The sequence below is a fragment of the Eumetopias jubatus genome, unplaced genomic scaffold (genome assembly GCF_037043125.1).
Source record: "Eumetopias jubatus isolate StellerSeaLion01/CBP00866 unplaced genomic scaffold, mEumJub1_p1.0 scaffold_8, whole genome shotgun sequence".
Lineage (NCBI taxonomy): Eukaryota > Metazoa > Chordata > Mammalia > Carnivora > Otariidae > Eumetopias > Eumetopias jubatus.
Genome location: NW_028274814.1, coordinates 76,829,316 through 76,842,664, shown reverse-complemented (window position 1 = coordinate 76,842,664; position 13,349 = coordinate 76,829,316). Strand labels below are relative to the sequence as shown.

Below are 13,349 nucleotides of genomic sequence, written 5' to 3'. Positions count from 1 at the left end.
TAAGATAATGTATAAAAAGCACCTTACATGGTGTGAGATCTCAATGAGCTGGGGTTTGGGTTACGAGTATGTTTATACATATTCCTGGGAGAAACTTCCTCATTTCCAGCCGTAATGGGATTCCCAAATGGAAGTCCTTTGGAGGAAAAGGCAGCTCCCAGGCCCCCCTGCTCTGGGAGGGACCGGGGACCTCTATTCTGGCACCTGCTGCCGAGCAGCTGGGAGTCAGCTCTGCCGGGGCCCTGGGGCGTGGACAGCCATTGGGGAGGGCATGAGAACTTCTAGCTTAGTGTGAGCCAGCGGCCGCTGGGTTGGCACATCCCACTCTCAGGAGAGGAGAGCGACTTGAGACACTGGGTCTCTGGGCAGCCATGCCCGAGGACAGAGGTAACAGTACCTTCAGAAGTGCATGTGAAGCCCTTGCGCCTGCGGGGGGGTGATCTAGCCTGGCTGTGGGATGGATGGGGAGTTGTGGGTCCAGTGGGCAATGCCCCCTTCTTTCCTAAGGTGGGTGGGAAGAGGCTCGGCTCTTGTCCATCCTAGTTCCAACTTCTCAGAACTTACATGCAAGACTATGGATCATATGGAGGAGTCCCGGCCAGTCTTAGGACCCTGGTTGTTTTGGGTGAACCGGGGCAGGAAGCTGGTCCTGGAAATGAATCTTCTTGGTTGACTAGGTCTCCAGGGAAACAGCATCTGGGGCTCCTGGGCAGGCACAGATGTAGGATGATGCCCCGACCCTCAGAGTGGCTGAGTGCTGGTGTAATAGGGATACCCAGTAGGCAGCATGGATAAGGAGTGGGCCTTCTGGCATATTGGAGAGTGCAGAGAAATTCAGCATCTCATGAGACAGGGGAGGCCCTAAGCTTTTCAAGGGGAATGGAGGGAAACCCTGAGTCTGAGACAGGCAAGGCCAAAATGAAGAAGGCTGAGGCCCAGAGAGATGAGGCAGAGGCCAAGGGGCAGATGGTTGCTGAAGCAGTGACTCAGCACCTGGCCCGTGAGCAAGGCTCACACTGAGCCCTGTGTGGCTCGCAGGCACAGGGTGGGGACACCAGAGTGGGGAGTCGGGGTGACTTGTCCACTGAGTGTCCCGAGGACAGCACAGCGAGGCGCCTATGAGGAAAAGTCCCTCCTACCTCTCCCCTCCACCCTCAAATCCCAAGGTCGTCTTGAAGCAGACCAACTTTACAGGGAACCCCTGGACGGGGGTTCTTACTGGGGACAAAGTTCTTGAACAGAGATGAAAAAGTCCACTCAGCCAGGGCCATGGGGGCTGCTGTCCCAAGCTCCAGAGAGCTGACTATTCACTCACAGCCCTTCTCAACCGGTGCCAGCTACTGGAATGAAGTGAGTTCTTTCCTGGGACTCTGCTGATCTGGCCCATTGTGAACATTGCCTTGAATTGTCTGAATTTTCTCCCTTTGGATTCTGGGTGTTCTGCCAGGCTGACCTGGCAGGCAGCTGACCAAGCCTTCTTCATGGCCTAAAAATTTCTCCTTAAGGTCTTTGCATTCAGGTTCCAAGGGAGCATCATTTAAGATTCAGGAGGAGTTCCCTCAAAGGACAAGCAGCCTTGGGTCTGGTTGTTTTTTAAGGACAATCCACTGGATGAAAGGCCTGCCTCCCTGGCCGTGTTGGGAGGCCCTGGACACAACTTGAGGCTGCCTCAGGACCTGGTTAACCCTGACCTGACACCTCTTTAATGTAAAGAATACAGGCTCGCAGCAATGACGTCAGCTGGGAAACAGCCAGCAACATTAATGTCCTGACACCCCAGTCTGAGGGATGGCCCAGCTGAAACCCAGGGAGGGAGTCAGCTAGATGAAGTCTGTCCACGGGGAAGACTGCTCCAACCAGTCTGAGCGCTTGCCACATTGGAGGTGGGCATGGAGTGTTATCACTGTTTATTTATCTAAGCAGCACATGTTGCTACTAAGTATCACGCGCTGTACTAAGTGCTTTACAAATATTAACTCATTTAATTCTTATGAATATTCTATGAGATGGACTCCATTGTCATGCCACTTTCACAGATAAGGAAACCGAGGCACAGAAGGTCAAATAACTTGCCCAAGACCTTATAGCTTGAAAGCAGCAGAACCAGAATTCCAGCCCTATGCAGTTTTGGCCCCAGAGTCCAGGTTCTCAAGCTCTTTGCTATGCCACCTGCATGAACACCATATAAACCTTAATCCCAGAATCCAAACAGTAACTAAACCCATATCCTTAATATTCACCTCCCACCCAATCCAGGCTTAAATTGAGATACTGTACCTGTGTGGAATCACCACCAGAACCAAACTCCAAATCTAATCGAAGGCAAAAGTGGGATAATTTCTCTTCTCCTAATCCTGACACACTCTTCAACCTTGAAGTGGTGTTAAACCTATCCCCTCATTCCTCAGCCAAACAGCAATACAAAATTGTTACTTTATCAATAAATTTAACTCAAGTCCAAAACCCAACCATAGCTCTTTTTTTTTTTTTTAAGTTTTTATTTATTTATTTGAGAGAGAGAGGGAGAGTGAGAGAGAGCACGAGCAGGGGGTGGGGAGAGGAGAGGGAGAAGCAGGCTTCTGGTGGAGCAGGGAGCCCGATGTGGGACTCGATCCCAGGACCCTGGGATCATGACCTGAGCCGAAGCAGACGCTTAACGACTGAGCCACCCAGGCGCCCCTGCCAACCATAGCTCTTAATCTAAACCTAACTAACCCTAACTCTGGCCCAAATTAGGTTTCAGTTTCTGCGTTCATACAAATTCGATGCTAATGGCAACACTGTCTCTGATCCTTGACCTTCTCCGTCGCCCACAGCCTGGCCCCTTAACCCAGCATTCGGGAAATCCAAACCTCAGGAACCTCAAGTGGAAACAAAGACTCTGTAATTACCCTTAAAGCTCAAAGTGGAAGGAAAGGGCCCCCGAAGCCAACTGTCACCAAAGATATCTCCTGACACTCTCTTTGCTGGGGTGGGCATGGTGGGGGTTGTGTTTTTAGGAGTCGTAGTGGGTTTGTACCATTTCTTTCAAAATTTTTTGTCTATGCCCCTTGTGACCAAAAATTTGTTTCTGCAAGCCATGTGGCTGGAGGAAGGGATGTGGTCTGTGGTTACAGAACGGATTCTATTCCAGAATCCAATTTTCACCCATACTCGCCTCTTGCCCCACCCGAACATAAACTAATTCAAACGCATTCCGAAGACTAGAAGAAACAGAAAGATGGGACCTGGGGGAAACAGGATGCAGGGGAGACCAGGTGGAGGGGAGCAAAGAACAAAGCAGCAGAAGACATAGAAGAGACAGGATGAGAGGAAGGGGGTGTCGGAGGGGAGAGGGCAGGTGGGGTCACTGGGGCAGCAGTGACTCACCTTGATCTACGTGACAGGTGATTGGTGGCCTGTGGGTCACGACCAGCCTACAGATCTCTTTCGTTGGTCTGCCTGAATTTTTTAAAAATTGGAGAACTTCACATAAAAATAAAGGCTTCTCTCGAAAAACTAGAGGCTCTGGCAACACTGAGCCTGCACCCCAACATGGCAGATGTGGCTGGAGCTGAGAGTGGCTGCCAATTTCAGGCCGAGCATCACTTCCAAGTTTGTCACGGTCCCCACCAATTCCTACTGCCTCCTTGCTTCTTTCCTTGCTTCTGTTAGAGGTCTAGCCTCACTCAGCATTCGAGTCTGTGATCCTCATCTATATAATGAGCCCTGCAACGTAGGGTGGGTGGTGGGTGGTGGTGGGGATGAGGCTTCTGCTGGTGCGTGAGTGGTTGCGCATGTATTTCTCCCTTGCAGATAGCAATGATCTTCCCTGCGAGGTGGGGCCCGTGGCCCTGTCTGCAAACCCTACTGCAGGGTGCACCTTGATGAGGAGAATAGGATCCTCACAGAGCTGAGTTTGTGACCTTTGTTGCCTGTAGGAAAATTGGAGTCCTGTGCATCTCGCTGTAATGAGAAATTTAACCGGGATGCTGCCTGCCAGTGTGACCGCCAGTGTCCCCGGCATGGGGACTGCTGTGAAGACTATGAGCACCTGTGTACTGGTGAGGCTCCTTGTGGGGTGAAGGGTCTGGGAGGCAGGCCAGGCCATGTCCACACCCAGACTGCCTGAAGGGACGCTGGCTCGGGTGTCTAGCAGTTCAGAGCTGGGTTTGAGATGGATGACAAGACTCCAGGGGCCCGAATGAGGACACTGAAGGGCAGCGCAAAGGTCAGGGATTTGGCCACTACTTGTCCCAGGTATTCTAGGATGTCCCCAGTATAAAACCCCAACTTCAAAGAAAATAGGTTATTTACCCGGAATATCTATCTGAACTATCAGGATTAACAATATTTTGAAAGTTTAAGTAATTTCAAAAGCAGCAGAATGGTAACAAACATGAATATAACATGAATCCCATTACCAGTTGTAATTCAACACTTCACATCGCAAAAGTGTAAAAAGGGAGTAGAACTTTCCAACTTGCGTGCCACCAGGAAGCCTGCACGGCATCACAGTGACTGTTGTGATTCACACCACTCTTCCGATAATGAGTGGACCGAGCGGCTGCAGCATTTTCAATCTATCATTCCCTGTCCGGTGACTAAATGGGACACGCACTGCTCTCAGAAGCCAATCACTTCTCTGCTACTCTAACAACATAGTTTTAAAGGAATCACTTGAAAAAATTATTTTGAATAATCTCCTTGTTTGGATGCTTCCAGGGTTTTAGACCGCCAGATAAAATGGTCTTCTGCTTTGTGACATGAAGCCTTGTTAAGTTCACTGTCAAACCAGGTGCCGCGACTCTCAGTTTGGAAAACATGATCACTAAAGACATGGTAGGGAATGGCTAGCAAGACCCTGGCATACAGTTGTGCAGGTTGTGCACTGCACAAGGGCACCTGGCTGAGAAGGCAAGTTGACCAAAATAGAGTCCATATCCTTCTTGCTAATCCATGTGCCTTGGTGAAGAGTTGTGTCCGCTGAGAGAAAGTAGTACCTTTTCCCAGTTTTCCCAAAGGTGGTATATGCTGACCCAGCCATGTGCCCACTGGGTTGCTTCCACCCAGAAGGAACCCTCATTCAATTTACACGAAAACACCATCTATACCAGCAGAAGTTCTGCTGATCAAGCCCAGGGAGGGAGACCCAGGTCCAGAGCTCAGGGCCAGTATCAGAGCCTGCCCCTTTCTCTTGCCTTGTGCCCTATTCAGCAGACACAGGAGAATCTGTTTACCTTGGACCATCGGGCTGGCATTCACAGCACAGAAGATACTTAGCTTAGGAGCCAGTCCATCTCCCAGTCTCTGATTTGCAACTCAGAATCCTTTTCCCACAGAAAAAAAAAAATATGGATGATGCTTGAGACTCTAAATCAGCTCTTGAAAGTCTCTTTAGCATAACATTGGCGGAGTTAAGGACCTTGTGGATTGTCAGCCCTTAGAGCACAGCCTGGCACCACATAAGTGATCAGAAGATGTGTGTTGCTGAACAAATCACCTGCCCTGTGGTTCTGATGGTAATAAGACAACACTATCCAGCAAACTCACTAACGGATTCTGAATCACTTTGTAATAATTTTGCTTCTTTGGAGGGAAATTACCTCACTGTGTGTGAGAGAGGAGCTCAGCGTCCCCAGGAGCATCCTTCCTCTTCCTCCCCACCCCACTCCACCCACACTGCTCTGCCCCGAGCCCAGGCTCCAGTCACACAGTCTGCAGGCCAGGGGAACGGGGCAGCAATATGAACATGCTTTTCTGAACACTCCCCCCCCCCCCATCTCTGTGGCCATTGCCAAGTGTTGTAAAGAAAGAAGGGAAGTTGGTATCTCAGGAAACAGTTCTTAGTCCCAGAGGGCCTGGGTGGAGTTCACCCTTGACCGTGACTGGGAGTTATTATAGGTAAGGGATGTTCCTAAGTGAGAGCCTTGTCATTTGGAGAAGGGCAAGCCCGTCCATCTATCAACGTGCGTTAAAGAAAAGTCATACCCAAATCAGGGTTTTCAATCCAGAAGGCACCCCTTCCTGCCTCCTCTCCTCTTTGTACAGATGAGCACACTGAGTACCAGAATGCTCAAGTGGCAAGGAGAGTTGTCACCTGGGGAAATTCTTTGCACTTTTTGTAACAGGTTTCAGCCATCTGTCCCTTTCTGTCTTCCATTTTCAGTTTGTCTCCTTGTTCATTGTGCCTTAGCCCCTGTTTCGTATTTTCTTCCACTGCACTGCTTGTCCCAGAGGCTGGGGGAACTGAGAATCAGACATAAGGGGAAGGGAGCCCTTGGGGGTGGGGGGCGGGGTGGGTGGCTGGTGACTCTACTTCTCTGACCTACAGTGCAAGAGGACCCTGAAGAGCCAGAGCCATTCCTGGGGCTGGAGGAAGAGATGTTGGAGGCCCCAGCGAGCAGTGAGTCTGCCCTTCTAAAGGGGGGCCTGCAGGCTAAAGGAGGAGGGACACGGGAGGTGACAAGGAGGAGGCAGCCATCCCAGTGGCAGCAGGCACAGGCCTGAGCCAGGCGGACCCCAAACCCAGCACCCGGAGGTGGTACGAGGGGCTGGGCTTGGCAGCCTGGCGTGTAGGCAGGAAAGGGAGTCTGAGGCCTACGGAGGGAAGTGGAAGAGATTTTATTTTTAGGGTGGGAAGATTATAAAAACAACAGGCCAGAAAGTAGAGTTTGGCCTCTCGGAAAGGGCTTCCTGACCATGGAGGGTGTGTACCAGTTCAGCCTGTTTGTTTTCCTTCCCTGGAGATCTTCGCTAGGAGTGCGGAGGGCGAGGCTGAGGGGCTGGGGTGGGGGTGGTGTTGGGAGAACCCCGCGGCCGGCCCGAAGCGACCTCTAGGGGTCTGCCCAGGACACACACACCCCTCCCTGTCCTCTCAGACCTGTACTCGGCACCCAGCTCCTGTCGGGACCGCTGCCACGAGGCCTTCGACAGGCACCAGCCGTGTCACTGCAATGCCCGCTGCCCAGAGTTTGGGAACTGCTGCAAGGACTTCGAGATCCTGTGTGGCCACGGTCAGTCTCCTGCTCCCTTTAGTGCAGCCCCAGGGACCCAGGAACTCTCCAGAGCAATAGTTCTGCGGGTGCGCTCCCTGGACCTGCGGCATCAGTACCATCTGGGGCTGTATTAGAAAGGGAGACTCTAGGGCTTCCCCCCAGACCCACAGAATCAGGAACTCTGGGGGCGGGGCCCCCTGACCTGTTTTCACAAGCCCTCCAGGTGATTATGGTGGGCGCCCAAGTTTGAGAACCTTCGCAGAGGAGTGTGTGTGGACATTCTGCGGTGAGGCCACTTGCTGATTTTAAGTAGCCTTGAGGCCTCGAGGCCCCCGCCGTCCAACCACTAGGGTGATGGATTGCCGCCTCTTTCCCTGGCTGTCGGCTTCTGGAAGGTGCCCAGGGGAGGGGGCCCAGAGACTGCTCCCCCCCCCCCGCCTTTCTTGAGCTGAGAGCCCCCTCCCCCATCCCTCCCAGAGGGCTTCTCCTACAGCAGGGACGCCATAACCAAGGAGGAGCTACAGAGCGTCTCTGAGAAGATCTACAGGGCGGACATCAACAAAGCGCAGAAGGAAGACATCATTCTCAACAGCCAAAACCGCATCTCGCCCTCGGAGACCAGAGACCACGTGGACCGCTGCCCAGAGCCGTGAGTCCCCTTCACTCTCCCTGCGCAGTGCCCCGCACCGGCTCCCACCCCCGGCCGGCTTCGCTTCCTTCCAGGCCTCAGCCCTTTTCTCCTCAGGGCAGGCAGGATCAAAGGGAGAGAAGAAAGTAGGTCTCCAGAGACAAAGCCATCTTGAGGGACTGTGGGTGTGCAGCTTGGAGGGTTTCTGTGGTTGACCGGGCTGCGAAGAGAACCGACCTTCCAAGCGCTGGAGCCGGAGAACAGAGGCGCCTCAGGCACACCCTTCTGGAGGGGCTGACGGCCCCACTCTGCTCCGGACCCCCACCTTCGCAGGCCTGCCCCGGCGGGTCTGGCCGCCCCTGCGGGGGTGGTGGTGGTGGGGTTCTGCTCCATGTTCAGGCCTCTCCCTCCCCCCCCCCCCAGGCTCTTCACCTATGTCAACGAGAAACTGTTCTCCAAGCCGACCTACGCGGCCTTCATCAGCCTTCTCAACAACTACCAGCGGGCCACGGGCCGTGGGGAGCACTTCAGTGCGCAGCAGCTGGCCGAGCAGGACGCCTTCCTCAGAGAGATCATGAAGACGGCGGTCCTGAAGGAGCTCTATGGCTTCCTCCGTCACCAGAGTGAGTGAGCCTCCCTAAGCCCCAAGGGGCAGTGCTGAGGACAGGAGGGCCTGGCAGCCCTGGGGCTCCAGGGTGGGGTGGGGGGGCGCTGTGCGGTGGCCAGCGGACTTCCGAGGGGGCCACGGAGGAGCCCCGGAGAGACCACAGGCCTAAGCAGCGGAAGCAGCCTCGGTCCGGCTTGGAAGTCACCTCTCCTCGGATTTGCTCTGAGCCGCCGCCTGCAGCCCCGCACTCACTGCTCCAGTCTCAGGCTCCCTGCGAGACGCGGAGTCACCCCCCCCCCCTCCGCCCCACTTCAGCGGAGCCCAGAGGCGCCCAGGGTCCCCGATTCTCCTCCCTCCTGCTCCAGGTCCAGGAAGGATGCGTGGCTCACTTCACGTTTTTGCTGGGGAAACAGCAACAGAAAAGCACCCAGAGTTTCTACCGGGAGGGGTTCTGGCTAGCGTGGCTCCAGATAGGGATACATCTGAATCAGACCAAACAAGGTTTGAGCCGCAGGAGTTCTCGGCAGGGGGTTGTGTTTCTTTCGTGTCCCGCAGATTCCTCCACGGAACTCCAAGCAGCTGGGCTGGGCCCCCTGGGCAGCTCTTGTCCAGGTCTCCCCTCTGCCCAGAGCGGCTGCCTTCCATCTGCCTGCCTTCCCTTATGAGTGAGTCACCGGCGGTTTTTGGGTAAAGCGGAGGAGAGGCCGCTCCTGTGAAGAGGGCGCGATCCCGCACCGCCCCCTGGCGGTCCTCTGCCGCAAACACAAGCGAGAGTCTTGGGAGTCCGGCCCGCCCTCCAGCTTTCCGGAGAGAAGCCCGCCAGGCTGGCTGGCTGCTTTGAGATCAGGGAACTCCCCAGCGGAGCCGGGTCTGGGACCCAGGGATCCGATACTGAGGCCGGGCTGTTCCATTACTTCTCCTGTCCTCACCTCTCTCCCTGTCCAAATCCGGACTGTCCTTCAAGTTCTAGCTCACATCCCACATGGCCGACGCTGAACCTGCCCCGGCTGCCTGTCCAACATCTCACGTGGCTCTCTCATGGCATCTACTCAGAACTTAGTGTGAAGAGAACTCATGATTCCCACCCCTTCCTCCTTCCTCAGTCTTCCCCATCCCATCGATGACACCATAGTCCATCCCATTTCTCAGGCCCAAACCCCAGGAGTTATATTCAATTCTTCTCTACCTCACGGCTCCCCACCTCCACTCCTCCATCAGTAATGTCTGTCACATCCTCCTTCAAAATCTATCCCTGATCTGCCCGATTCTCACCCCGCCCCCGCCCACCCCATGGCTGCCACCACTGCTTCTGACGTGGACAAAGTGTTAGCCTCGAAACTGGTCTCTCTGCTGCTCCTACACCCCCCTCACTTTTTATATACACAACCAGAGTGAGCCTTTAAGAACAAAGCTCTCACATAATTCCCCTGCTTCAAACCCTTTGGTGGCTCTCTCACCTCTAAGAAGCTATAAAGTCGTTAAGAGACCAGTTAACGTGTGTAATGATCGCGCGGGCTCAAGTGCCATTTCTATTAACTGTGTAGATCTTGTGTGAGTTACATAACCTTGGTCTGCCTCAATTTCCTCATTTCTAAATTGGGGATAATTAGTCTCGACCTATGTGAAGATTCAATGTGAGGACTGAAAGCACTTAAAACAGTTGGGGCACATAGAACATAGACAGTAAATCTAAAATATTTTTGTATTGTTACTTTTTGACTGACCCCCCACTTTCTTGCCATGGCTTGTGAGGCCTGGCCACTGCCTACCTCTTGGACCTCCTGTCCGACCACTGCCCCCTGCGCTCACTGTGCTCCAGCCACACTGACTTTCCCTTAGCTCCTTAAACACAAAGCTCAGGTCATCTTAGAGCCTTGCACCTGCTGTTCCCGCCACATGGAAGAATCTTTCCCCGGATTTTGTGTGGTTGACTCCTTATCCTTCAGGTCTCTGATTAGTGGTACCTTCTCAGAGAGGTCTTTCTAGTCTTCCTTTCTAGAAGAGCCCAACCCCATCGCAACCCGACCTCCAGTCATCATGGGATACTCTGCTTTATTTTCTTCATAGCACTTACCTGCCATCATATTGTTTATTATTTGTCTTTTCCACTGGAACGGAAACTGTGAAAGCAGGGATCTTGTCCTTGCTATTGACAACTGAATACGTTTGCTGGTTGAACCACTGTGTTTCTTGATGTGCTGGAGCAGGTGGCTCTTCGCTGCTTCCCAAGGACCTGGTTCCGCCTTCCCCTCTCCTAGGTGCTCTGTGTTCCTCCCTGCAGACCGATACAGCTCGGAACAAGAGTTTGTCAACGACTTGAAGAACATGTGGTTTGGGCTCTATTCAAGAGGCAATGAAGAGGAGGACTCAAGTGGCTTTGAACACGTCTTCTCAGGTGGGATCATTCTGCTTGGAAAGCAAGAGTTGGAGGAATGAAGAGAGACAGCTTCCCTCAGGAGTAGGGCAGCATCAGGCGCCGGGGAATCGGCAGCCAAGCCAGCTCTCAGGGACGGACAGTGTCCACTCCCAAGCCAAGGCGGAGGGGTCCGAGGAGCTGTTTTTGAGGAACAGTGTCTTCTGGAGTATTTAAAGGGGAAGGGAGACCAGATACTGGGGCTCCCAAAGGGCACACATAGGAAGGGAGGTGTGTTTGGGGGCAGAGCTGTCTACTTCTGAATGGTTCTCTGCTTTCCAAGAGGGCCATGGTCTTCCTGCCCACTGTCCCACCCCATAAAGCTCCTACCAAGTTTGGCTTGCTACTGGAGAAATGGCTGAGAGGAATATTCCAGATCGGTCACCCGGGGCCAACCGGGAGGAGGAATTCTCCCAAGGGCTTGAGCTGAAAGGGGGTGGGGAGGGCTTTCCTGGGTGAGAGTTAGGGATGTGTGGGATGCTGGGGAGTCAGGGCAAAGGGCTAAGCAGGTGTGCATTCTACAGGCCAAAGTCTCAAGAAGGGGGACAGCCTTGGCATGGGAGGGGCAAAAGGGGTTGGAGGGGAGGCCCAGATCACCCACCTTGAACTCTTCATTATAGGTGAAATAAAAAAAGGCAAGGTCACCGGCTTCCATAACTGGATCCGCTTCTATATGCAGGAGAAGGAGGGCCTGGTTGACTATTATAGTCACGTCTATGACGGCCCCGTGAGTACTGAGTGCTGACCCCATGGGCTGGAGAAGCTTATTAGTACCCCGACCTCCTGCCCTCACTCTGCACTCCCAGCAGCCAGACTGGTCTCTCACCCTGACTCTCATTGGCCGCCCAGTGGGGATGGTGAAGATGACTTCCTGATCTGCTGGATAGGCAGCCAGGACCCTGAGATTCCCTCCTAAACAGTGAAGTCTCCAGAGCAGCAGAGGGCAGGAGGCAGAGAGCACTTATCCCTGGATGGGAGGCTGGGGGCAGGGGAGGATCCTCAGAGGGGAAGACAAATCTCAAAGGTGTGTAATGACCCCCTGCCCAAATTTCCTTAGAATGTGGCTTTGGCTGGAAGTTTCAGCCTGGCTAGTCTGAGTTCAACTCCTTCCATTTTATAAAAAAGAAACCTTTGCTGCCCTGTGCCAGGAAATAACTTGGGGACAATAAATTGTCCTTCTCCTCCACATGTAATGGCCACAAGAAACAGTCATGGCCCCCGCGGCCCTGGCGGCAGTCACAGGAATGCTGGCTCTGGCCTCTCTGGGAGACGCACACTGGCAGCTCCAGACAGACGGTCCAAGGAGGGCTCAGACACCTTGGCAGGGCAGACTGTTTCCTTGGTCGATGTAAAGGATCCAGCCTCCCCGGAAAACACACAGGCCCCTGACGGGCCATCAGCAAACCCTGGCTGACTGCTCACCATGTGCCCCCTCTCTGTCAGACTCCGCCCATGGTATTCACCCGGCCCCCTTTGCTACTCTCCACAGTGGGACTCTTACCCCGACGTGTTAGCCATGCAGTTCAACTGGGACGGCTACTATAAGGAAGTGGGCTCAGCTTTCATTGGGAGCAGCCCTGAATTTGAGTTTGCGCTCTACTCCCTGTGTTTCATTGCTAGGCCAGGCAAAGGGTAAGTACTGGGCCAGCCAGGCCTGGGGAGCAGGCTGGGGCCACAGGCTGTCCTCAGCCAGGATAATCAGGAGAGCTGGATTCTGCAACTCAGTGGCTTGGACAAATCACCCTTCTGCACCTCAGTTTTCTCACTTGGGCAATGAGGTTGTTAGATAAGACTGGTGGTTGCCAGACTTTATCTTAGCAGCAGAACCACCACGTGAAATCTTACGCAGAGCCTTCATACGTAAAACAGTTAGGAACAGAGTTGCCCTGGTGCTCCAAGCCTCTCTATTTGGTCCCCAAGGCTGCTAGGGGGAACCCTGAAGCCCCAGAGAGTATAGCTTGAAACCGCTGGGCTTCATCTCTTCTAACATCTGAGGACTTTGGGTCCTACTACTTCTGAAACCCTAAGCAGACATTTAATTTCTGGGGGTTCAGCTCTAGACTCTGAGATTTTAGAACACTGTTCTGGGAAATATGAGGAGCAGGGTTCTTTAAGAAGATGGTAACTAAGGCACAGTTTTGAAGGGCTGCCTGTGCGTGGGGAGTGGGAGACAATGTCTGAAGGAAGCTGTGGCAGTTCTCCTGGGGGTTGTTCAAGTCAGGGCGGAGCCCTTCTGCATGGGTTGGGCTTGATCTTCCCAGTCAGGGGACGGGCATGGAGAGACGTGGTGGGCTCCTATGACCTGGCCATCTTTCCCCACAGGTGCCAGTTAAGCCTGGGTGGATATCCCCTGGCCATCCAGACCTATCCCTGGGACAAGTCCACCTATGGAAATGGCAAGAAATACATCGCCACAGCCTACGTGGTGTCTTCCACCCAATAGAGCTTGGAGCCAGATAGGGGCATGAGGGCAGTGAGAATTCCTGCAGGACTCGGGGGCTATCTGCTCTGGGCTGCAGGGGGCTGGAGGAGACTGGGAGGGGTTCCCAAGTCTAGAAATGCCCTTATGGTTAAGAGAGAAAAGACACAAATAAGAAAAATGCAGAGAAACAGTCAAATGTTTGTGCTCCAGCATTTTGGAAATACAGTCCAGACAGAGAAGATGGGAGCCCTCTTGCGGCCCTTTGCCCTGACCGGAGGTGAAACCATAGACAAGTCCTTGAA

The 13,349-nt window shown here is 53.5% G+C and overlaps 1 protein-coding gene across 1 annotated transcript; it reads left to right on the top strand.

The window, feature by feature from the left end:
* The first annotated feature begins 879 nt into the window (after positions 1-879).
* ENDOU (endonuclease, poly(U) specific) lies at positions 880-13,349 on the top strand. Its single transcript, XM_088025715.1, has 10 exons — positions 880-1,000; positions 3,921-4,043; positions 6,314-6,385; positions 6,861-6,995; positions 7,455-7,626; positions 8,029-8,228; positions 10,494-10,607; positions 11,246-11,352; positions 12,115-12,257; positions 12,948-13,349. Exons 1-10 carry the CDS (start codon positions 880-882, stop codon positions 13,066-13,068), a joined length of 1,308 nt encoding a protein of 435 aa, XP_087881841.1. The 3' UTR covers positions 13,069-13,349.